Below are 26,095 nucleotides of genomic sequence, written 5' to 3' on the forward strand. Positions count from 1 at the left end.
AAGATAATCGTTTCGCCCAGACCCAGACAGCTCGCTAGCCACTAGACTAGACAACTGTCGTACTTGGTGTCTTCTCATGGGCCGAGTTTCCGAAGCGGGCGCATGAAATCCATTTGCTGAAGGATGCTTCTCCGGTGACGGCACTTCTTGGCAGAAGCCCTGCCACGGGCTGGCCTTGAATCCACGGGCCGGGGTTTGGCGGCGGGGTTACCCCAAAAGTGCCGAAAATAGACAAACAACTACCGATCACAGTCAGCCAAATCATCTTCCAGAAACGGAGCCACACACACACACACACGAACACTGTGGTTTCCAGCGTAAATATTATGCTTGAAATTTTCCCCACGCGCGGAATGGAGGTGCGGATGCGTGGATGTACCGAGGCGAACCGCGACCGGAAGGCGCCGAAGGTCGCCAGCCGGAACGGGACGCCGGAGAAGTTTACGTCAGAAGTTTACGGTGGGCCGTTCCCGGCGATGATAGATTACTCGTCGTTAACGGGAAGTCGTTGACGGCGTCGGCCGAGTGTTTTGGAATGTCGCCGAATAAATGCGGGGCGTGGGGCGGAATGACTATCTAATTTCATTAAATTGATTGTCAATGAGACGGATAAAGTTGGTGCCACGGCAGTCGGCAGGATCGGTCTTGTGGGGCGGGCAAAGCACACAAACGGGCGCTTGATCTCTCTACCGGCTACCGGGCACCGAAAGAAGGAACCGAGATTCGAGGATGATGATTAGCATTTCCGGGAAGATTTTGCTAATTTCCGGTGCGCACGAATCTGTAAATCCGGTGGCCAGTCCCGCGCTCGAGTCCATCCATCGCACCGCGGGAATCGCGGGTTTGGCCGCGAGCCAAACGCGGGCCTGTTTATTGCCCAAAAGGCGTTGCGCTAATGTTCGCGCATCAATCAGCAACGGTGCGCGGCAGTTGTTAAACGTACGCTAAAACCCACAAAGTAGTTTATTAGCCGTGAAAATGGCCACACTCGGCGGTGATTCGATGAGCGATGGCCACCGCTTTTGCCGCACGCTTCCGGCGATTATTCAAAGTTGCAGATGGCCCTTTAAATACTGTCCCGCGGCACCGGAAAGTCCCGCGTGTCCTGGGGACACACAATGGGTCCCGGTCTTTTTCCTCGTCAGTTCCAGAACTTTTGCAGTCCCAGTCGCGATTGCGTTGTTATGTTGTTTTACAAAAAGGTCAAATTTACGGAACCTTTCCGTGAGCCACGGAAAACAAAAGGACCCCCGGGAGCGCACAGTTATGGTGGTCGCGCCCGTGTCCGAAAGTGAAAATGGTCTGCAAATCTTGGCGGAACTTTCGCTGTCGAACAATGGTGACAAATTTGTGAGCAGAGCCTGTGCGAAACGGAACGGAATGGAGGGCCGGGACTGAACTTTCGAGAAAATTGAAAATGTTGCCCCGGAACAGATTCCCAAAAGGCAGCACGTTCGTGCGTCTGTGTGTGTGTTCCGTGGAAATACCAAGTAAAAGGAACGGGACGTGCCAACGTCGCACTGGCAACTCGCTCGCTCGCAGCCCATTAGCATGCACGCGAGCATAAATTGTTGAGTGAAAAAGTTTTATGCGTTTGTATCGGATTGGGCTTTGCCGCAAGTGCGGCAGAGAAGGAGAACAAACCGGAGGCCCCAAGACAGTGACAGTCCCTAGGAGTGCCTAGGCTGCTGGGCAAAGTTTTCCTTATCCCCATGTGCCAACGCGGGCCAAGTCTGGCCATGATTATTTGCCCTGATATTTCCGTGTACCAGCATTCATATCATGCGCGCCTACGCGGCCGGATAAAGGTATTCCGTACGATGAAATTGAAAACAGCGGTGCCAGCTGCGCCCAGCGAAAGGGGTTGCAATTGAGTTTTCCCGGTTTTATTTGAGTTGCGCGAAAATGTAATATCAGGTTGGGGAAAAAGTAATCGACGTTTTTCACGACAGATGCCTTTTGTGATCGATATCTCGTGAAGTATCGATCGTACAGTTTCAAGTTTAGGCTCGTTTTAAAGCTGATACTTTACACTTAAAAAAATACTTCATTGTTTTTTGTTTGTTCCATTCGTTTGTGAGTTACAGGGTGTTAACAATGGAGGTCAACGATGAAAAAATTCGGTATATTTTAAAGTTTTTGTCCGATAAAGGCGAAAATTCAAGCTAGGCCGCTGAAATTGTGCATGGTGTTTATGGTCTCGATACTTTAAAAGCTAGTAACGTTTAATTTTGGGTTCGTTGACCCGTTTCGGTTATTTTTGATGTTAAAGATGCATCTCGCACAGGCAGACCTGTCATCGAAAATGTCGATAAAATCACAGAAATAATCAAAGTTGATCGGCATGTTAGTAGTCAGAGCATCGACCAGGAGCTAAAGATTAACCGTCAGACAGTTTTAAGCCATTTGCGCAAATCTGGATTCACAAAGAAGCTCGATGTTTGAGCACCACCCCATTTACACCAAAAAACATTATGGCTCGAATTTCCATCTGCACAATTTTGGTCAAATGGAATAAACTCGAACAATTTCTTACACTGATGGGTACTGGGGATGAGAAATGGGATACATACGACAATACTGTGTGAAAATAATCGTGGTCTAAGCGTGGTGAAGCAGCTTTACCGGTGGTCAAATCAGGAATAACGGCTAGGAAGGTTCTACTGGGTATTTGGGTAGGACTTGAAAGGAATCGTTTATTATGAGTTGCTTCCGTGTAGCCAAACACTAAATTCAGATCTGTACTTTTAATTACTGCACCGTTCGAAGATAACAATTGACCAGAAACCACCAGAATCGGCCAACGGAAGAAAAATTGTGTTCCATCAGGACAACGAAATGTCACACACGTCTTTAGTGATTCGTCACAAAGTCCGGGAGCTTGGTTGGGAAGTTTTAATGCATCCACCGTATAGTCCGGACCTTGCACTAAGCGATTGACACCTTTTTCGCGCATTACAAAATTTCCTAAGTGATGAAAAACTGAGATCAAAAAAGGATTGTGAAAATGGGTTACTCGAGTTTTTCGCCAATAACGACTAAGCCTTCTATAAAAGAGGCAATATGAAGATATTTTTATAAAGGCAACAAATTTTCCAACAAAACGGTGCAAATTTGACGTAAATCGGACCATTGGAAATATCTTAAATAAAGTTTTGAAGTTCACGCCAAAAACGTCGATTACTTTTTCCCCAACCTGATATATTGGAAAGGCAAAAGTGGCTAACGTCGATCAACTCCGGCACGGGCGTTTGGGCAAGATAAACGATAAAGAAGAGAGGGCAGCAAAGAATTATGTAAGGTGCTTTCGGGTTCGGATCATCCCGTTCGAAGGGGTTCTGTTATCATAAGCAGTGTTTGCTGGAAGTGAAGAAAATCGGTACTGTTTGAGTTGAGAGCTTCGCCCGCATAATCCTGGCGTACGCAAATCCAGGAGTCAATTAAAGCCGCGGTACGTTTGATGTTTGGCGAAAATTTTCTTGTTTCTGCAACCAGCTGGCGCTTGGCATGATGTGCTGGAATCAGAAACAGTTACACGAAACTCGCGCCAGTCTCGCACGCATTAAACGCTTGATGAATATTGTATGAGACGCACCCGTCACTTGCAAAACGCCTTCAGGGTTTGGTCCGCGGTGTCCGCCAATATTCGCGATCGTTCGATTGGCGCACTCCACGTGGTGAGCGCGAGTTTAGCATTCGAAAGCGACACAGGTGAGCGTCTGCGACGGGGAACAAGCTCCGGTAACTTCCGGCGAATGGTACGGTATCAGTATGTTCCGGGCGAAATGGAATTGGCAATTCGCGCAATCCAATTTTGGCGCCCAAAACATATCGCGCCAAGTGAAGTCTTGGAGACGGCATCGCCGCCGGATCGATGTCAGCTGGATGGCTGACTGGCTGGCTGGTGTCGCCCCGGTTGTCGATTGCGACTCGTGCGTTAAGCTAATGCCAACAAATCATGATGCCGTTACAGATTCTTGCGCTCATCAATCTATCGCGCCAAGAGGCGAGAAGAACGTGGCCGGGCCGGGCGGGGCGGGGGCGCAAAAATCGAAACAGTGTACCCGGCCAGACCAGGTGTGAATAAATCAAATTACTTTCGGTTCGGTTCGTTCGTCTCGGGCCCCCGACGGTTCGGTGCCTTACCGGGGGCTCGGCGCCGAGTAACATAAAATATGTAGATTCGAACGTTAAAGCTTGAACGGGTGCGGGGAAAGAAACAAAACAACGCGTGGGTAATGCAGTCAGTCGATCGATCGAAAATTCGCACTCGTCTAAAAATATAACCGTCCAAGGCGCGGCCCAGACGACACAATTCGAGAGCGCTTTCTCGCACGAGGTGGATTAACATGGCGCCGTTAAAAATCGGCGTAAAAAGGCCACTTACTGGCCAGAAAGAAACCGAATTCTCGGTGCATTTTGCCGCGTCGATGGCGCTACTTCAGCTGATTAAACATCGAACACGTGCAACGACACGATTGGAGGGCAGAAACACCCCGGCACGGGGTTCAACGGGAGCACGCCACATACGCGACTCAGTTTGAAGCGTCCGCTGGCAGGAGTTTGTCCTCAAAATGGGACCGATGGTGCCCACCGTGGTGATGTTGTGCGCCGTTGTTTTATTAACGTTTGTACAGAGCTACGAACTGTTTAGACAGCGCTATACTGCAAACCTAACGCTACTGTACTCGTTCCCAGCCCAGGCCTTCCTGCGTCACACCAACACGTGAAGCACAAAAGAGTGCCATAAATAGGGTGTAATGTTTGTAGAAGCCAAATAAATAATTTGCCGTAAAGTGTAATGATGTGACTAATGGTTTAAATTTTATCGGAGCATCAATTAATCAGTCATGTTCGTGCGTTCGTTGTGTTAGCCTTAATTGACCCACTGTTTGCGTTTAGTGGAAAGCGTGCCATTTTAATTGGTCGTGCCATAGTTTCACAAATAACTGGCCACATCTCGCAGATGATGTGGCAGATGTAAAGCAGCTCAGCCGTGGGCCATTTATCTTCGCATCGCATTTAATTTGCCGCCTGTAATGGCGGTGGCCGATTGCCGTTGGTGACCGGCCTGTGACCGACCGAAGAACGGCAGGATCCGAAGCCCCTAGCGGCATTACGGTGTGCCATCGGGCTTCAGGATTTATGTTTTCCAATTTCGATGGAAATTAGATTAGAGACCCACCCGTGCGGTGGCGTTGTGCGTTCTCATCACTAGTTTACGGCTTACGCAACGCGACCCAATCGACCCGGTACACCCCAAGCCCTCCCCACGCGGGGAGGTTCCGAATAGAACCCGGTCCCCGGGTTATTGTGGTGAAAGTTTCAAACATCGATCTGATGCTGATAATCGTGATGTTTCGGATTGTTTTCTAGATTTACGTCACGGAGGAATCCGGTCGCTACGATCCCTGTCGGGGAGGTGCAGCCCAAATGGTTCCACTCACCAGTTCCGGTCACCCCGTCCGAAAGTCGTCGGAACGGAACGAGGGCGAACGAGCCCACCGACCTTTCTCGGGGAAATCAGGACAGGCCCGGCTACACGGCCCGTTGCATGTGTCAATTTATCTCTATCCAAAACGATATGATTGGCCCGGCCCGGTCGGGCTCCGTTTGGCCCATCGGAGCAGGAACTGCTGAGCCATGGCGACCGACATCACTAGCACGAGATGGACGAATGCCAATCTCATCGGCCGTCCGTGTGTTTTGCTTTCGGACGGCACTCGAGATGGCAGGAGGTCCTGTCATCAATCAGGATTAAATTAGGATCCATTCATCACCGCTACCAACGACAGCGGCACCAGCGCGGCCACGTGATGACCGTGAAATTGGCGGCGTAGGCCAACCCGGCCCCGCAGAAAGCTAGAAAATCAATCAAATCCCACGACTTTGGGAAACGGGAAAAAATGCGTGATGTGGTTTTGGGGAATCGTGAGGTTCCTGTTGTTGTTGGCCCAGCTTGACTCCACTTACCTGCGTGTAGGTCATCCAGCAGCACGGTTCCACCTGGTTGGAGTCGAGACCCCAGAACTCGAGCTCCTCCTCGAACAGCGGACCACAGACGTCGGTCGGATAGTGCAGCTTGCCGGTGCTGAAATGGAAAGCAAACCAACTCAAAACGGTGCATGATTCATGATGCTCGATGCCGGTAATGCGCCCCCCGGGGACACACACACCGGCTATTGGGATATTGGGTATGATGATTTATGTCGCAGCACATCGATCGCTCTTCGATCGCCGCAGTGAATTGCGAGTGTTTTTCGTCAACTTTCCAATATCTGATCAGCATAAAAGGCGAAATGGAATTCTTTGCCCAGCGCGCCGCAGCCGATCAGTTCAGGGGCCGGCTGATTAATAAAACATTTCAAAACGGCCATTCCGAGCGAGCCGGTGCCGGTTTTATGCTTATGCAGCACACACACACGATGCGGTGCCTGGTACCGGGTGGAAGTAAATGGCCTTCCGGGCCTGTCCGTCGGAAAAAGGAAATGAAAAATTCAAACCTAAATTCATTACGCAAACGGACAAAAGGAGAAAAATAAAAAACACGGGCACGTGGTAAGCGAATTTCATGCTCGAACGAAACCGAATGGCACGTGGCGAACGGCCTTCCGGTGGACAATTTATGGGAGTTTGCGGCAAACGGGGTGCGCTGCGTATGATACAGGGTTCGGTCGGTCACGATGCAGAGCTTACCGCACGCTCCGAAGGATAATTACACGAAGAAATCGTGGGAGCCTTCGAGTTGGCCGTATATTGATGGGAAACCGGACCGGAACTCTAAGGAAGGATGCTGCACCATATGGCGGAGCAATTAAAATAAACTTTTCCGCTACTCCAGACACACCGTTTTCGGAACGAACGTAATTAACCGCCCGGCATTAACACCGAGTTGGTATTGCGGGCCGATTAAATTGCTCACATATCATATGCCCCAAGGTGTCTTCCAGGTGAACGAAAAAACAGGGAAAGTTACTAAATCGCCGTCGAAACAGCGCTTGCCGTCCCCTTGGTGGTGGTCGGCGTTTGGCTGCAACCGAAGCCATACTTTTCTTATTTATGAAATCGTAAATTACAGGAAACTTTGTGCTAAACAACGTGCCGGGATTATCGGCGGCTGCGACTCGTTTGTTTGCGTTTGTTGCGGCCGGAGTACTTGGCTTTTAATGGATTTTGCTTTCCCGTTCTTCGATTAGAACGGAAGAAACGCTCCAACGGCTAGCGGCCATTCCTTGCTGTGGCCGTATGTCGTTCGCCTTGTGCGTCCGGCAGCGAATGAAATATTTACACCATCAATTCATTCTCGTTCACCCGAAAGGGTCGCCCTGAAAAGTGTGAGTGTAAGAGAGAGCCTGGCTTCTGGCTCTGGCAAGAGTTGCATGTAACGGAATCCGGTCTTAAGGTCCATCCGGTTTTACCCTTTTCAGAGGGAGTTTCGCAAGTTTTGCCCAAGGTTGGCAACGTGTTAAATTTTAAATCACCCCTGCTGTTGCTGCAAACTATGAACCAGTCCGATAGACACCCGCTCCCAGGGTTGGCCATGGGACGCACAGGACGCTTCCCGGTCCCGGGTGCAGTTCCGGCCAGCAACACCTGACGGCTTTTATGATTTTTGCAGAATAAATTAAAAACAAAGTGAAGCTTCCAATCCTTCACCGACGCTGGCAGTGCGCCACTGGAAGTTGTTTAATATGCATGGTCGCTTTGTATCCAGCAGTTGGAGTAGGGAAGAATAATTATCGGCTTACCGGTGGCCAAGTGTATCTCGTTTGCGGCACCCATAATGGTTCCTGCGGAAGCTGGAAAGGGAAGGAGTACTCCCAACACCGGCCGGACACACTCACGGCCCGTGAGAGGCCGTTCTTGGCTAAATTATTCATACACAGGCACACGGCACACGATCCGTGTGCAAACTTCCCGATAAGCTGGCTCATTAAAGTGTGGCTCGCTTGCAAGGAGACAACGGAACGGAACGGCGCTTGTTTCACGTGTGAACAGCTTGACAGTCATCGTTTCGCCCGGAGTCCCGGAACATCCTCTCACCTGAGATGAATATGTATTTTTCGGAAGCTCCGTGGTTGTATATTTTGAATACCGTCCCAGCCGTGCCAGCGTATGGACGGGTATGGAGGGGGGACGATATGCTAATCCACCGCGGCACACCTTTCCGGATGCTGCACAGAACCGGGAGCGGATTCCGGAAAATACCGTATTCTCGCGCTGGACCCGGGACCCGGGAACGGTGGATGTTGTCCACCGGACCGTGCCCTCTTTCGGGTGGATTCACGAGAAGGATTGGCCGGTGGTTTAGTAATTTAGAGATAATTTTTGAGTTTTCAACCGTAAAGTGGGCGGTTGAGGCGATGAAAGGTAATTCAACCGGTTTCAGCGAACCTGACACGAAATGAGCGCGCTCTTCACAGCGTGCTGCGATCAGGATCCGCGAAAGGGGTTTGATTGAATGGAAGGATATTGAGATATAAGCGACACTACATGATACGACCGCGGTATCCAGAACTTGCCCAATTAGCCCTTCTTTTTATCGAAGCGGCCCAAAAGCCACTAAAATATTCAATTTCTTAATCATATTAGCAGACGCGTTGCTCATTCTGGCGGAAGTTTTCCGTATCGAGCAGTATCCATGGCAACCGGCAGCCTCGCCTCGAAAGTAACAACTCCACCGGGAGCCTTTCAATGTGGTGGGGCGTAATTAGCGTATGTGTAGCCAAAGGAGACGCACCTTAATTTTAGCATTCGATCCCGGCACAGCGAAAGCCGGGATCTAATTTGGCCGCTCGGAGGCCGGTGCACGTATGGCACGTAAATATTTGATCGGGGCACGCATACTGACCGGTAGTAGTTGAGCACCTGGGCGAACACCCCCGGGTGGCGGTCGAAGAAGTACTCGTTCAGGATCGGATCGTAGTTGGCCAGGGCCTCCGTTAGCCGCGAGAGCCGGGTGGCCGGAATCTTCTTCAGCGTCGCCTTGTACGTCTCGTGCCGGATACCGCCAACGTTCAGCACCACCCGGTTCTCCGAGTCCATTAGGTTCATCCTGCCGGCGAGGTGTATCTGGTGGCCGGAGCACTACCTCCGGCCGCAGGGTGGCTGCTGCTGGTGCTGTTGCGCCGGCACGGTAAGTGAATTAAACTCGGGCAGTTTGTTTCGGTTCCGGGGTCTGTCGGGGCCGTCGAAAGCGGGGGGAAAACAAGCGGACTTTCGGTGTGGGCCTACGAGGGCACCAAATGTTCTTTCTAAAACACAGCGCTTTCCTTGTGAAAAGTCGGTCCAGACAGCGATTCTGAAGACCGACGCACCCGATCGCTGAGGGCACTGCCACGCGTCACTCGGCGGAACCTTTTCACGACCTTCACGACGAGCACGACCTTCGTCCCGCGAACACCGGGAATTACAATAAGCTGCTTTCACCAGGACCGAGGCCGAAGCCGCCCACTTTTACCACATTCGGGCACGCGGCCCGAATTTGGTGTTTTTTTCGCACTCCACAAACCCGAGCCGGAACCTGTTTTGCTTGTGGCCACACTTGGAACTGTGGTTTTGTCCTATCACGCCGTGGTCCTCGCGAATGAAATTCGTCACTGTTTAACCCCTTCTACCGGGGTCCCGTTTGGTAGAGAAAAAAGAACAGAAACTAAAAGTAAAACACTGAACTACAAACTACCACCAGTGCACCAGTGTGCTACTTCCCGCTTCTGGTTCCCCGTGCGTGCGGGAACGGATCACCGAAAGCCACTTCACGACACCGTCACCCGGCGAGCATGATTAACACTTTTGCACTTCCGGCCAGGCCCCCGGCCTGGTTGCTGCTACGTCCACGCTACGGTTTGATGCGTTTGCGTTTTCTCATTTCCGCCGTCGGGCACGCCGGGTGAATCCCGGCCCGCTTGGTATCGATCGACGAACCGGTTCCGGTCACTCCGAACGGCCGAACTCCGGGCACGCTGCAAGACGGAAGTGGGAAGAGTGAAAGAAAAGACACGTCAAGACGTTTGCCGGGATGAGTCATGCTGGAGTCAATGTTTTATGATCCCGCCCGGTTCCGTTGCGACCCGTCACGTTCCGGTCCCCCCCACTGGTGGGTCTTGGGAGCTACAAAATGGCTACTTACACTTTGCCGGCCCGTCAGTTTCACTTTCGATGGCCAATTTCGAGGGCACCTCGTAACGGTTTGATGGCTCGCTTCGGTTTCACTTTCATGCAGCGGATGACGCACCGGCACGTAACCGTTTCAGTCGATCGTGGACGCTGCACATGCTGTCACTGCTTAATTCCGATGCCGATGTTGGGCTGGGCAGTACCTTGCGAGAATGGGCCACCGAAAATTGGGCCAACTTTATGACAACGCCACGCACCAAGCGAATATGACACACGACGCTGACTGGTTGGTTGAGTGATGATACTTCTCGTTGCGCCCCGGTGAACAACGTCCTGGGAATCCCTTTGGGGCCGTTCGCCAACAAACAAGTGCCGCCGGTGCCACAACACTGCGATGGGTAGGGCCGGGCCAAGAAACGAGATTTTACGATGATGTAAATACTCGTCGTCAGGACCTACGGACCATAAGTGATTACGCTCTGTGGAAGACACGCAACAACGTGAAAGAGAGTGAAAAAAGCGACATTAATCTTCTTCGATCGAGCGTTTTTTGTTGCGTTGGGGTGTCTTCCTAACTGTGGCAATTTGGCACAAGATTAGGGCCATCAATGAACGAGTTTTTTTTCCCAAGCCTCGCTTTATTGGGACAACATTTGAAAATTCATTTCGAAACTTCTCACATCTGCCAACATCACACTAATGTTTTCTCACCGCAAAAGTGACTTTCGCGTTCGTTTGAAATAAACTTTTCGCCAGCAAGTGGCCGCAGTGGCCCGCGAGTGCTCTGTGCCTCGCTGTGTTATTTGGCACCGTTTAAATGTTTACCAAAATAAAGGGCTAACTTTGAAGCTTGCGGCTGCGCATCGGCTTGCTCCTGTACCGGCGATAAATCAAATATTTCTCAACTAATCCTCTCGCCCGGCCAACGGAAGGGTGCCGCGTGCCGCGTTGTTGGAAGGTTGTTTGAAAGTACCAGCCCGACCTGCGCTGCCTGTGCGCCGGATGTTCTCATCAAAGAATTATTCGCTCAGCCGACGACGTGCGCTTGTAAACAACGCCACACCCGATCTCGGAGTGGGCTGCAAACGGCACCCCGTGACGTGTCTTAGCAGGGCTAAGCTTGTTTGTTTAGCCGAAACAAGCTCAACATGTAGCAGAGCTGCTGCTGGTGCGACGATGGTTGATTTTCCTGTTGCTAAAAGGCCGTCCCGGCAATATCTCGCGCGGATCGCAATAAGTTGCCACAGGTTTTTCGGCTTCATCTTAAACGTGTTTTATGTGGTTGGACGGTCGGTTGGTCGGAGAAGCCATGCTTATGCACTTGCCGCGCCGTTTGAAGTGCTGCACGACCTTTATCCCGGCGGAGGTTAACGTTTTCGGTCGGTTAGCGGTGCCGGGCTCGCGGGAGCCAAATAAAACTTCATTCATCCAGTCGAAATCCGTATCGTAAAAGTTGGGTTTATGGTGGCCGGAGATCGACAGAATGGACCCTTATAAGCAATAAAAACGGTGGCCCTGGCTGCAAGATGAGACGCGATGGCCGAGCGAATTTATGTTAACGTTAACCTGTCTAATTATATAGAGGGTCCTGTCCGGTCGTGCCGTACATTTGGGCGGATAATTTACAATGAAGATTGTTAAAAGTATGAGCGAATGGTGATTAAATTTTTATTCTAAGCCCACGGTCGGAACACACCATTAAACGGTGTTGGAAATGTAATTTGGCCCGACTTGTGCTTTTGGAAGTCAATTTCGTCTCGAGATTCGTGAGTTACCAGGCGTCTCCATCGGACGCATCAAATTTATGGTAACAGCCCAGACGAGTCACTTACCGAGAAATTGCACGAAATCTTATTGCGTTTCGAGTGGTCAAATAATGGCTGACCTCTTTTTGTCCTCACGAACCATACAATAGATGAAACGAGGATCTCCGATGATTGGACGGTGGCGACCGCGCAACGCAGTCTAAGTATGATGTCGAAAACTGGTACACACAAAAATCCAATCATCGTTATTCGAGCGCCCGAAAATGATTAGTTTGTGTTCCGTGGCTGGCTGCTGCAAAGGCACATCACACGGAGAGCACCGAAGGAGAACACTTTAAAATGACTGATGGTGTGAGCAGCGCGATCTAGCGTGACAGTTTCGAGAGGTCGCCGGACCGGGCGGGCTCGGCTTAGTTTGTTCGGTGAATGATTTATCATCGCTGGTAGCGCGACGGATTGATGAGCTATAAAATGGTGCACAATAAGACCTAGTTGACCTGAACTGGTTGATAAAAGTCGTAACCCGCATCCATAATTCATGCCGCTTGCGGCCACTGCACCTCGTTAGCCGGCCCGCTCGATGGTTTTAATTTTCCTCCAGAGTACAGTTTGGAAGTCGTTCACGAAATAGGTCATCAGAAATGCTGCCTGAACAGCAGCATGTTGGAACAGCAGCAGCCATTGGGCCTCGGTCGGGCAGAACTGTCGAGCTTCTCGACAGCGTCCTTTCGCACCATCCGCTTTCTCGCCGGAAAACGTCGATAGAACTTCTTGCACTTGCTTTGCGTTTCCGCAAGAAAAGTCCACTTCTTGTCGATTTAAAATAAAATCAGCACACAAAAAAGGGGTGAAAAATAAATGTTGTACTAAGGATGAACACGCTTTTAACACCCGGCAGTGCGGCTGCTGAGCGAGAAACCAGGAACTTGTTCCTGTCCTGGGGCTACGATCGATTTTCAATGGCCTCGCAGTGTACCGCTTGGCATGTTCTTCGCAACCAAGCTGCCGCAAACCAAACTATGCTAAGGCGGTTTGAACATTGGGACATATTCTTAGCAAGCGTTTTTTGTGTCGTTAATCTCTTTTAGTTCGTAGTTGAATAAATCTTTGTTGAAATTTACATGAACAATCATTCCAAAGGTATGAAACTGTTTTTACTAACGCATTAGAGAAAGGATGAAAATCTCAAGTTTAGTACAACGGTTTCAAACTAGCCTAAATGAAAACCCTCCTCGATTTTCACGGTTGTTACCATAAATGGTGACTTTTTATTGAAAGTTCGTCCCAGCTTACCGAACCGAATCGACCACCGTTTGGGAGAGCAAAGCGCTTGACCACAACCATGATCTAAGGGAACCGCAGAACACGGCTTAGCACGGGAAAAATCAGGGTCCACGAAACGAGCATAAGATAGGCACCGGTTGGTACAATAGAGTCAGACGGGACGGTTCCAAGGTGTATTCATTTCAAATCATAAGCCTTTCGATCGATCGAAATTTGATCCTTTCATTTTGGGATTTCAATCTTTGCCCCTACCCCGAAAAGACGTAAAGAGGACTGTCAGCAGCTTGACAGCTAGTTCATCAGAGCAAGGTAGCTTTTCGATTAGTGTACAATAAGTAACCGCAACCATATCGCCACGATAGTAGGCCTTTGCCAAGGCACAAGCTACACCGCGAACGCTCCAATCGTAGTAATCTTTGCCGTTACTCTGCCAATGTCGACGCATTCGTTAGACTTTCGGCAGAGCAGAATGATGTCGAAAAGTATGGGAAGGTAAGTGAACGGCGTGTGGCCTTATTAAACGACAGGAAGTTTTTGAAGCATGTATTCCGTGTCAAGTAGGGCCGTAGGCGATGTCGTGCTCCGAACGCCCGCATCAGTGGCCAGCAAAGGATCGTCCTCCAGTACGCGCATCCCGTCCAGGAAACAATCGATGGTACATGCCTACATGAAGAAGTATGTATAACGGCATGGCACCAAAACCAAAATTCATCCCAATTGTTTCGAACGTTACTTGTTTTTCTTTTACAGAGGCTCGAACCTCTCCCGGCGGCAGTTGCAGTTTGGTGATGGGAAACCACTGCTCACCACGTCCACTGTCCAAAAAATGGCCACGCAATGCGTGATTTACCGGGAGAAAGAATCGACGGAACCGTCCACATGCGACTGTGGTGTGCCGACATCGGAACCAGTCGGGAATTGCACTTTTATGAACATATGCCAGGAGGACACCTGGCCATGTCGGTTGCGGATGTCATGGCGACGGGTATCTCATTGGCTGCTGCGGATGCTAGAAGTGATCTTGGTCGTACTATCGTACGCATCGATTATTAGCATCACAGCTTCGATCGCGGACCCATTTCAGTCCGGTGGTGACCATGAGCAAAAACCAGGCGGAATGAGCCCAGGCGATGCAGAAGATTTGGAACCTATCGAGCAACCGAACACCATGGTCATGGCTATCTTCCGGCCACAAAACTCTTCGGCCATGGTTGACAATAGCCGGTCGATGAACTTTTTTGAGTTGCTGATGATGGCGTTTAAGAAACTATTTTTATTTTTCGATTATTTAGTAGAGGTTGATTAGAAGCAGTGCGTGCAAGATAATAAAGCTGTGAAGTTAGAATTCTTGTGCAACATTTTATGGTTACTTCTACAATTAACCAAGCTCTCCTGTTATTGCTTAGTCTTTGTCTGCATTAAGGCCGATTCGATCTGGTTGTGGTAATAGAATACGATGCACTAGCACGTCCATATGGATTGTTCGATAGCCTACGATTAATGCCAAATACCGATGGGGGATGTTACGGAATTAACCCCCGCCCGGTTACCCTCTCGTAGGGGGTGTGCCGTCCTGGACAGATGTGACGGAAATCGATCCTAATTGTGAGCCCGCCTGGAAGCTGGGTGCGTCAGCAGAGCCATCGTCTTCGCATGCGAGATGATCCGATTTGCACCGATGACAAGGTTGTCGTCGGTTGGCAAATGTCGCCTTCCGTCGGCCGGACCGGGCGGCATCGGCTCTATCGATTGGCCATCGGGAACAGGGAAGCGCTGGCCGACAGCATCCGGTGGCTGCAAATAAAGTTAGTCCCTCGAGCCGACCGTGGCCGACAGCATATTTGCGAATCGATATCCGGTGTCCGGCTACGACGTTGGCCGGCGTGAAACCATTCCACCGCACGGCCGGGCCATTGCGTCATTCTCCTTCACTCCTTCCAACCTACCGGTCGCGGTCGGCTGGTGGTCGAATTGTGGTCACATCGGCAAGACACCGACCGTGCGGCAGCCAACCCGAGTGGTGCGAGCATTGCAGCGAACTGGAAGTCGTGGGCCTTAGCAGCGGGCCGCAGCCGCAAGCGCTTTCATGTCGTCCCATAATCCGATTGCCATTTCCTGTGGCGTCGTCCATGTGCGCCACGAATGCAGGGAACCGTGCCACGCGTGCGAGATTAAAACGCTGTTTTGGCCATCGAAACGGCGACTGCATAGATTTAGTGAGCACGAGGACCACGTTCCTGTGGCCGGGAACATTGCACCGAGGACCACTCTCGTCCGTGACCGATGTTAGTGGGTTTTCCGTTCCGACCACCACCCCGTGGCGTGGCGTGGAGACCGATGTAAATTGGATCTAAATAATTGATATTCGGCGCTCCATTGTCACTCCGTTGACACTTCCGCGGGTTGCGCTCGCGAAAAACGGACGGTGTTTCGGGGTGGTCCAAAATAACCGCTCTGCCATTTAATGTGTTCGCGACAAGTGTTTGTCGCGAACGGCGGTTATTTGGTGTAACGAGAAAATCGATGAACTGCTCGTGCCGCGGCCGCTGTCGAGTAGAGCGACGGAGTTGAGGACCTTTAGAGTGTTTCGTTCAAACAGGACGGTAGCTCGGTGTTTGCGCGAGCAATGGGCCATCATTATCGTTGGTGATCCTTAACGAAGTCACGGGAGATGAAGAATAATTTGAATGCCCTTTGAGGCGGTCATAACCCGGGGGAGGGCACTGGTCGTAGTCTGGCAAGTTTGTGATGAGTTTCAAGAACTTCACGATGGCTTCCACACTCTTGTACGAACCCAGAGCCGGATTTCTTAATCAAACCTTAGTTTCATGTCTGTGTCAAGCGGAGCTCATTTTCCATTTTCATCGTCCAGCTTTCGTCAGAAATGGGACTGATGTGGAGAAAAAGATCACTAATAGGTTGTTTAAAGATCGAGCGTGGGCAGCAAAATGGTTTGCAAGAAAATATGCAATCAATTGACTTTGATGTTTGTCCCACTTTTAGTAGCTTCATTCATTTTCTCGGCCAAATTCTTAACCACGTGACTTTTTCTGATAAAAACCGTATCAACCAGCAAAGCGAGATCTAAACACCAGCCCCATAGGCGCTAATAATAGTAACAGTAACAATAAAGACTGAAATTAATTGATCTTTATTCACAAAACTACGTTCCGGTTGCTTTCCGGTAGCGAAAAATCTACCGCAGGGAGTCGTAAATCTTGGAATAGATTTTACGCATCAGTGATCGCCCTTTAAAGCAAACATAAAGCCAGTTCACTCTTTACGGGTGTGCGCGCTACGCGCTCAGAGTGTTTAAAGTTGCTGTAATGGTGATCTTCTGTTGGGCCATAACAGCTTGGCCAGCCAGCCGTTTGTGGAATCGATATCTTCTCAGCCCAGTAGGGTGGCAAGCATCGCATCATTAGTGGGATCCCGCCGTGCGTTGCACCGGCTCCAGCACGGGTGGCGATCGATCGGGGCACAATCGACGGGATGCCCCGCCCGACATCAATATTATCCAAACGCCGTGTAGCGATGCTATTTTTATGCGCCCGAGCGGCCACAGATTGTCCGCAGATGTCGCGAGTGAGTCACAACCGTGCAACGTGTTTCCTTCTTGCGTCTGTGCGTCTTCGTGGCCTCGATTCCGGACTGGAGTCGAAGCGTGCATTAGCCCGGGCCCCTGTCGACAAGTCGCCCATTTGTAGCCACTAAAACGGATTCGCTGCCCGTTTCGGGAGGGCGATGTTCAGAACGATGTTGGTGATGATAATGTGATGATTAAACTGATGATAAATTTCCCGTCCGCCATCGCCGTTGGTTTCCCAATCGGTGCATTTACAACTCGATGAACCATTTTTCGCGTGGCGAATTAATGGTACAAATGCGTTGCCATGCCAACCGTTTCGACGATGGTACGTCTTTTCGAAGTATTTAAAAATATTCTTCTATCGAATGGCCAGACACACCAGGCGCTTCGTCGTCACGATGGTCTCGCCGTCACTCGGTCGGGCTTAGGCCTGGGGATATTTGCGTAAATAATAAACGAGCCCCGGACGACGACGTCCGGGTGACTGTGGCGACCCTCAAGGGGGTCCGTGGGTCGCACGTTGTGGCGCACATTATCTTTGGCAAACACAGTTTCGGTTCAATCTTTCGGAAGACAGCGGGCCGTACACGTGCGCGCTCGAATCATTAGATGGAATCATACGGCAGCTCCGACTTCAGGCACCGTGCTTCCGCCACGCGTCCGGATATCATATCTGGAAGTCCGGGGAACCGGGGTTGGTAAATTTTTAACGCGCTCCGAACGAAATCAAAGCGCGTGGACTGATGAAAGTTTGCGTCTGGCCTGACTCTCGAGGGTTTATTTTTCTGTGCGAATTGGCGCCACAGCCCGGTCAGTCAGTTGGAGAGCCGGTAAACAGAGGACTCACTCACTAATGGAAGATAATCGTTTCGCCCAGACCCAGACAGCTCGCTAGCCACTAGACAACTGTCGTACTTGGTGTCTTCTCATGGGCCGGGTTTCCGAAGCGGGCCCATGAAATCCATTTGCTGAAGGATGCTTCTCCGGTGACGGCACTTCTTGGCAGAAGCCCTGCCACGGGCTGGCCTTGAATCCACGGGCCCGGGGTTTGGCGGCGGGGTTACCCCAAGAGTGCCGAAAATAGACAAACAACTACCGATCACAGTCAGCCAAATCATCTTCCAGAAACGGAGCCACACACACACACACGAACACTGTGGTTTCCAGTGTAAATATTATGCTTGAAATTTTCCCCACGCGCGGAGTGAAGGTGCGGATGCGTGGATGTACCGAGGCGAACCGCGACCGGAAGGCGCCGAAGGTCGCCAGCCGGAACGGGACGCCGGAGAAGTTTACGTCAGAAGTTTACGGTGGGCCGTTCCCGGCGATGATAGATTACTCGTCGTTAACGGAAAGTCGTTGACGGCGTCGGCGGCCGAGCGTTTTGGAATGTCGCCGAACAAATGCGGGGCGTGGGGCGGAATGACTATCTAATTTCATTAAATTGATTGTCAATGAGACGGATAAAGTTGGTGCCAGTCGGCAGTCGGCAGGATCGGTCTTGTGGGGCGGGCAAAGCACACAAACGGGTGCTTGATCTCTCTACCGGCTACCGGGCACCGAAAGAAGGAACCGAGACCGAGGACCGATGATTAGCATTTCCGGGAAGATTTTGCTAATTTCCGGCGCGCACGAATCTGTAAATCCGGTGGCCAGTCTCTCGCTTGAGTCCATCCATCGCACCGCGGGAATCGCGGGTTTGGCCGCGGGCCAAAGGCGGGCCTGTTTATTGCCCAAAAGGCGATGCGCTAATGTTCGCGCATCAATCAGCAACGATGCGCGGCAGTTGTTAAACGTACGCTAAAACCCACAAAGTAGTTTATTAGCCGTGAAAATGGCCACACTCGGCGGTGATTCGATGAGGGATGGCCACCGCTTTTGCCGCGCGCTTCCGGCGATTATTCAAAGTTGCAGATGCCCCTTTAAATACTGTCCCGCGGCACCGGAAAGTCCCGGGTTTCCCGGGGACACGCACAATGGGTCCCGGTCTTTTTCCTCGTCAGTTCCAGAACTTTTGCAGTCCCAGTCGCGACAACGCAATGTTGTTTTACAAAAAGGTCAAATTTACGGAACCTTTCCGTGAGCGACGGAAAACAAAAGGACCCCCGGGAGCGCACAGTTATGGTGGTCGCGCCCGTGTCCGAAAGTGAAAATGGTGCAAATCTTGGCGGAACTTTCGCTGTCGAACAATGGTGACAAATTTGTGAGCAGAGCCAGTGCGAAACGGAACGGAACGGAGGGCCGGGACTGAACTTTCGAGAAAATTGAAAATGTTGCCCCCGAACAGATTCCCAAAAGGCAGCCATTCGTGCGTCGTGGTGTGTGTGTGTTCCGTGGAAATACCAAGTAAAAGGAGCGGGACGTGCCAACGTCGCACTGGCAACTCGCTCGCTCGCAGCCCATTAGCATGCACGCGAGCATAAATTGTTGAGTGAAAAAGTTTTATGCGTTTGTATCGGATTGGGCTTTGCCGCAAGTGCGGCAGAGAAGGAGAACAAACCTGAGACCCCAAGACAGTGACAGTCCCTAGGAGTGCCTAGGCTGCTGGGTAAAGTTTTCCTTACCGCCCATGTGCCAACGCGGGCCAAGTCTGGCCATGATTATTTGCCCTGATCCTTCCGTGTGCCAGCATTCATATCATGCGCGCCTACGCGGCCCGGATAAAGGTATTCCGTACGATGAAATTGAAAACAGCGGTGCCAGCTGCGCCCAGCGAAAGGGGTTGCAATTGAGTTTTCCGGGTTTTATTTGAGTTGCACGAAAATGTAATATATTGGAAAGGCAAAAGTGGCTAACGTCGATCAACTCCGACACGGGCGTTTGGGCAAGATAAACGATAAAGAAGAAAGGGGGGCAAAGAATTATGTAAGGTGCTTTCGGTTTCGGATCATCCCGTTTAAAGGGGTTCTGTTATCATAAGCAGTGTTTGCTGGAAGTGAAGAAAATCGGTACTGTTTGAGTTGAGAGCTTCGCCATCATAATCCTGGCGTACGCAAATCCAGGAGTCAATTAAAGCCGCGGTACGTTTGATGTTTGTGCGAAAATTTTCTTGTTTCTGCAACCAGCTGGCGCCTGGCCTGATGTGCTGGAATAAGAAACAGTTACACGAAACTCAACACCGGTTCGCGCCAGTCTCGAACGCATTAAACGTTTGATGAATATTGTATGAGACGCACCCGTCACTTGCAAAACGCCTTCAGCGTTTGGTCCGCGGTGTCCGCCAATATTCGCGACCGTTCGATTGGCGCACTCCACGTGGTGAGCGCGAGTTTAGCATTCGAACGCGGCACAGGTGAGCGTCTGCGACTGAGAACACGCTCCGGTAACTTCCGGCGAATGGTACGGTATCAGTATGTTCCGGGCGAAATGGAATTGGCAATTCGCGCAATCCAATTTTGGCGCCCAAAACATATCGCGCCAAGTGAAGTCTTGGAGACGGCATCGCCGCCGGATCGATGTCAGCTGGCTGGATGGCTGACTGGCTGGCTGGTGTCGCCCCGGTTGTCGATTGCGACTCGTGCGTTAAGCTAATGCCAACAAATCATGATGCCGTTACAGGTTCTTGCGCTCATCAATCTATCACGCCAAGAGGCGAGAAGAACGTGGCCGGGCCGGGTGGGGGGCGCAAAAATCGAAACACTGTACCCGGCCAGACCAGGTGTGAATAAATCAAATTACTTTCGGTTCGGTTCGTTCGTCTCGGGCCCCCGACGGTTCGGTGCCTTACGGGGGGCTCGGCGCGAAGTAACATAAAATATGTAGATCCGAACGTTAAAGCTTGAACGGGTGCGGGGAAAGAAACAAAACAACGCGTGGGTAATGCAGTCAGTCGATCGATCGAAAATTCGCACTTGGCTAAAAATATAACCGTTCAAGGCGCGGCCCAGACGACACAATCTTTCGGGAGCGCTTTCTCGTACGAGCAGTGGATTAACAAGGTGCCGTTAAAAATCGGCGTAAAAAGGCCAATTACTGGCCAGAAAGAAACCGAATTCTTGGTGCATTATGCCGCGTCGATGGCGCCACTTCAGCTGATTAAACATCGAACACGTGCAACGACACGATTGGAGGGCAGAAACACCCCGGCACGGGGTGGGTTCAACAGTAGCACGTCACACGCGCGGCTCAGTTTGAAGCGTCAGCTGGCAGGAGTTTGTCCTCAAAATGGGACCGGCGGTGGTGCTGTGCGCCGTTGTTATATTAACGTTTGTACAGAGCTACGAACTATTTAGACAGCGCTATACTGAAAACCTAACGCTACTGTACACGTTCCCATCCCAGGCCTTCCTGCGTCACGCCAACACGTGAAGCACAAAAGAGTGCCACAAATAGGGTGTAATGTTTGTGGAAGCCAAATAAATAATCCGCCGTAAAGTGTAATGATGTGACTAATGGTTTCAATTTTATCGGAGCATCAATTAATCAGTCATGTTCGTCCGTTCGTTGTGTTAGTCTTAATTGACCCACTGTTTGCCATACGTTTAGTGGAAAGCGTGCCATTTTAATTGCCATAGTTTCGCAAATAACTGGCCACATCTCGCAGATGATGTGGCAGATGCAAAGCAGCCCAACCGTGGGCCATTTATCTTCGCATCGCATTTAATTTGCCGCCTGTAACGGTGGTGGCCGATTGCCGTTGGTGACCGACCGAAGAACGGCAGGCTTGCCAAAGCCTCTAGTGGCATTACGGTGTGCCATCGGGCCTCAGGATTTATGTTTTCCAATTTCGATGGAAATTAGATTAGAGACCATCCCCGGCGTTGGCGTTGTGCGTTCTCATCACTAGTTTACGGCTTACGCAACGCGACCCAATCGACCCGGTACACCCCAAGCCCCCAGGGGGGAGGTTCCGAATAAAACCCGGTCCCCGGGTTATTGTGGTGAAAGTTTCAAACATCGATCTGATGCTGATAATCGTGATGTTTCGGATTGTTTTCTAGATTTACGTCATCGGGGAATCCGGTCGCTACGATCCCTGTCGGGGGAGGTGCAGCGCAAATGGTTCCACTCACCGGTTCCGGTCAGCCCGTCCGAATGGAACGAGGGCGAACGAGCCCACCGACCTTTCTCGGGGAAATCAGGACAGGCCCGGCTACATGGCCCGTTGCATGTGTCAATTTATCTCTATCCAAAACGATATGATTGGCCCGGCCCGGTCGGGCTTGGTTGGGCCCATCGAAGCAGGAACTGCTGAGCCATGGCGACCGACATCACTAGCACGGGATGGACGAATGCCAATCTCATCGGCCGTCCGTGTGTTTTGCTTTCGGACGGCACTCGAGATAGCAGGAGGTCCTGTCATCAATCAGGATTAAATTAGGATCCATTCATCACCGCTACCAACGACAGCGGCACCAGCGCGGCCACGTGGTGACCGTGAAATTGGCGGCGTAGGCCAACCCGGCCCACAGAAAGCTAGAAAATCAATCAAATCCCACGACTTTGGGAAAAAATGCGTGATGCGGTTGGGGAATCGTGATGTTCCTGTTGTTGTTGGCCCAGCTTGACTCCACTTACCTGCGTGTAGGTCATCCAGCAGCACGGTTCCACCTGGTTGGAGTCGAGACCCCAGAACTCGAGCTCCTCCTCGAACAGTGGACCACAGACGTCGGTCGGATAGTGCAGCTTGCCGGTGCTGAAATGGAAAGCAAACCAACTCAAAACGCGGCTCAGTCACCATGGTGCATGATTCATGATGCTCGATGCCGGTAATGCGCCCCCCGGGGACACACACACCGGCATCAGGATATTGGGTATGATGATTTATGTCGCAGCACACCGATCGCTCATCGATCGCCGCAGTGAATGGCGAGTGTTTTTCGTCAACTTTCCAACATCTGATCAGCATAAAAGGCGAAATGGAATTCTTTGCCCAGCGCGTCGCAGCCGATCAGTTCCAGGGGCCGGCTGATTACTAAAACATTTCAAAACGGCCATTCCGGGCGGAGCCGGTGCCGGTTTTATGCTTATGCAGCACACACACACACGATGCGATGCCTGGTACCGGGTGGAAGTAAATGGCCTTCCGGGCCTGTCCGTCGGAAAAAGGAAATGAAAAATTCAAACCTAAATTCATTACGCAAACGGACAAAAGGAGAAAAATAAAAAACACGGGCACGTGGTAAGCGAATTTCATGCTCGAACGAAACCGAATGGCACGTGGCGAACGGCCTTCCGGTGGACAATTTATGGGAGTTTGCGGCAAACGGGGTGCGCTTCGTATGATACAGGGTTCGGTCGGTCACGATGCAGAGCTTACTACGTTCGCTCGCTCGCTCCGAAGGATAATTACACGAAGAAATCGTGGGAGCCTTCGAGTTGGCCGTATATTGATCGGAAACCGGGCCGGAACTCTAAGGAAGGATGCTGCTCCATATGGTGGAGCAATTAAAATAAACTTTTCCGCTACTCCAGACACACGGTTTTCGGAACGAACGTAATTAACCGCCCGGCATTAACACCGCAGTTGGCTTGGGGGCCGATTAAATTGCCCACATATCATATGCCCCAAGGTGTCTTCCAGGTGAACGAAAAAACAGGGAAAGTTACTAAATCGCCGTCGAAACAGCGCCTGCCGTCCCCTTGGTGGTGGTCGGCGTTCGGCTGCAACCGAAGCCATACTTTTCTTATTTATGAAATCGTAAATTACAGGAAACTTTGTGCTAAACAACGTGCCGGGATTATCGCCGGCTGCGACTCGTTTGTTTGCGTTTGTAGCGGCCGGAGTACTTGGCTTTTAATGGATTTTGCTCTCTCGTTCTTCGATTAGAACGGAAGAAACGCTCGAACGGCTAGCGGCCATCCCTTGCTGTGGCCGTATGTCGTTCGCCTTGTGCGTCCGGCAGCGAATGAAATATTTACACCATCAATTCATTCTCGTTCACCCGAAAGGGTCGCCCTGAAAAGTGTGAGTGTAAGAGAGAGCCTGGCTGCTGGTTCTGGTAAGAGTTGCATGTAACGGAATCCGGTCTCAAGGTCCATCCGGTTCCCGGACCCTTTTCAGAGGGAGTTTCGCAAGTTTTGCCCAAGGTTGGCAACGTGTTAAATTTTAAATCATCCCTGCTGTTGCTGCAAACTATGGACCAGCCCGATAGACACCCGCTCCCAGGGTTGGCCATGGGACGCACAGGACGCTTCCCGGTCCCGGGTGCAGTTCCGGCCAGCAACACCTGACGGCTTTTATGATTTTTGCAGAATAAATTAAAAACAAAGTGAAGCTTCCAATCCTTCACCGACGCTGGCAGTGCGCCACTGGAAGTTGTTTAATATGCATGGTCGCTTTGTATGGCAGCAGTTGGAGTAGGGAAGAATAATTATCGGCTTACCGGTGGCCAAGTGTATCTCGTTTGCGGCACCCATAATGGTTCCTGCGGAAGCTGGAATGGGAAGGAGCTCTCCCAACACCGCCGGACACACTCACGGCCCGTGAGAGGCCGTTCTTGGCTAAATTATTCATACACAGGCACACGGCCCACGATCCGTGTGCAAACTTCCCGATAAGCTGGCTCATTAAAGTGTGGCTCGCTTGCAAGGAGACAACGGAACGGAACGGCGCTTGTTTCACGTGTGAACAGCTTGACAGTCATCGTTTCACCCGGAGTCCTGGAACATCCTCTCACCTGAGATGAATATGTATTTTTCGGAAGCTCCGTGGTTGTATATTTTGAATACCGTCCCAGCCGTGCCAGCGTATGGACGGGTATGGACGGGGGACGGTATGCTAATCCACCGCGGCACACCTTTCCGGATGCTGCACAGAACCGGGAGTGGATTCCGGAAAATGCCGTATTCTCGCGCTGGACGCGGGACCCGGGAACGGTGGACGTTATCCACCGGACCGTGCCCTCTTTCGGGTGGATTCACGAGAAGGATTGGCCGGTGGTTTAGTAATTTAGAGATAATTTTTGAGTTTTCAACCGTAAAGTGGGCGGTCGAGGTGATGAAAGGTAATTTAACCGGTTTACGCGAACGTGACACGAAATGAGCGTGCTGCGATCAGGATCCGCGAAAGGGGTTTGATTGAATGGAAGGATATTGAGATATAAGCGGCACTACATGATACGACCGCGGCATCCATAACTTCCCCAATTAGCTCTTTTTTTCATCGGAGCGGCCCAAAAGCCACTAAAATATTCAATTTCTTAATCATATTAGCAGCCGCCTTGCTCATTCTGGCGGAAGTTTTCCATACCGCGCAGTATCCATGGCAACCGGCAGCCTCGCCTCGAAAGTAACAACTCCAACGGGAGCCTTTCAACGTGGTGGGGCGTAATTAGCGTATGTGTAGCCGAAGGAGACGCACCTTAATTTTGCCATTCGATCCCGGCACACCGAAAGCCGGGACCCAATTTGGCCGCTCGGAGGCCGGTGCACGTGTGGCACGTAAATATTTGATCGGGACACGCATACTGACCGGTAGTAGTTGAGCACCTGGGCGAACACCCCCGGGTGGCGGTCGAAGAAGTACTCGTTCAGGATCGGATCGTAGTTGGCCAGGGCCTCCGTTAGCCGCGAGAGCCGGGTGGCCGGAATCTTCTTTAGCGTCGCCTTGTACGTCTCGTGCCGGATACCGCCAACGTTCAGCACCACCCGGTTCTCCGAGTCCATCAGGTTCATCCTGCCGGCGGGGTGTGTCTGGTGGCCGGAGTGCTACCTCCGGCCGCAGGCTGGCTGCTGCTGCGCCGGCACGGTAAGTGAATTAAACTCGGGCAGTTTGTTTCGGTTCCGGGGTCTGTTGGGGCCAGCGAAAGCAGTATGGGCCTTTCGGTGTGGGCCTACGAGGGCACAAAATGTTCTTTCTAAAACACGCCTTGTGAAAAGTCGGTCCAGACAGAGATTCTGACTGGACCGAGGCAACCGATCACTGAGGGCACTGTCACGCGTCACTCGGCGGAACCTTTTCACGACCTTCACGACGGGCACGACCTTCGTTCCGCGAACACCGGGAATTACAATAAGCTTCTTACAGCAGGGCCGAGGCCGGAACCACCACAAGGCCACGCGGGCCGAATTGGGTTTTTTTTTCGCACTCCACAAACCCGAACCGGAACCTGTTTTGCTTGTGGCCACTTGGGACTGTGGTTTTGTCCTGTCACGCCGTGGTCCTCACGAAGGAAATTTGTCACTGTTTAACCCCTTTCTATCGGGGTCCGTTTGGTAGAGAAAAAAGAACAGAAACTAAAAGTAAAACACTGAACTACAAACTACCACCACTGCACCAGTGTGCTACTTCCCGCTTCTGGTTCCCCGTGCGTGCGGGAACGGACCACCGAAAGCCACTTCACGACACCGTCACCCGGTGAGCATGATTAACACTTTTGCACTTCCGGCCAGGCCCCCG

The 26,095-nt window shown here is 51.3% G+C and overlaps 2 protein-coding genes across 2 annotated transcripts; both read right to left on the reverse strand.

The window, feature by feature from the left end:
- Nucleotides 1-5,973: 5,973 nt before the first annotated feature.
- LOC128275961 (potassium voltage-gated channel protein Shaw-like) lies at nt 5,974-9,045 on the reverse strand (the record flags this gene model as incomplete). Its single annotated transcript, XM_053014431.1, has 2 exons — nt 8,852-9,045; nt 5,974-6,091 (listed from the first exon to the last, which is right to left on the reverse strand). Coding segments are annotated over exons 1-2 (312 nt in total), but the record flags the coding sequence as incomplete, so codon positions are not given.
- Nucleotides 9,046-9,827: 782 nt separating this feature from the next.
- LOC128275962 (potassium voltage-gated channel protein Shaw-like) lies at nt 9,828-25,362 on the reverse strand. Its single transcript, XM_053014432.1, has 3 exons — nt 25,169-25,362; nt 22,273-22,390; nt 9,828-9,962 (listed from the first exon to the last, which is right to left on the reverse strand). Exons 1-3 carry the CDS (start codon nt 25,360-25,362, stop codon nt 9,828-9,830), a joined length of 447 nt encoding a protein of 148 aa, XP_052870392.1.
- Nucleotides 25,363-26,095: the final 733 nt, after the last annotated feature.

Source organism: Anopheles cruzii, unplaced genomic scaffold (genome assembly GCF_943734635.1).
Source record: "Anopheles cruzii unplaced genomic scaffold, idAnoCruzAS_RS32_06 scaffold00085_ctg1, whole genome shotgun sequence".
Classification (NCBI taxonomy): domain Eukaryota; kingdom Metazoa; phylum Arthropoda; class Insecta; order Diptera; family Culicidae; genus Anopheles; species Anopheles cruzii.

What these genes read in the sequence shown, in the direction of transcription:
- LOC128275962 (XM_053014432.1), bottom strand. Translation starts at nt 25,362, where the DNA reads ATGGACTCGGAGAACCGGGTGGTGCTGAACGTTGGCGGTATCCGGCAC. An exon ending in CAGGTGCTCAACTACTACCG is followed by an intron (nt 22,391 to 25,168) that starts GTCAGTATGCGT and finishes TTTCCATTTCAG; the next exon opens with CACCGGCAAGCTGCACTATC. An exon ending in GCTGGATGACCTACACGCAG is followed by an intron (nt 9,963 to 22,272) that starts GTAAGTGGAGTC and finishes TCCGTCTTGCAG; the next exon opens with CGTGCCCGGAGTTCGGCCGT.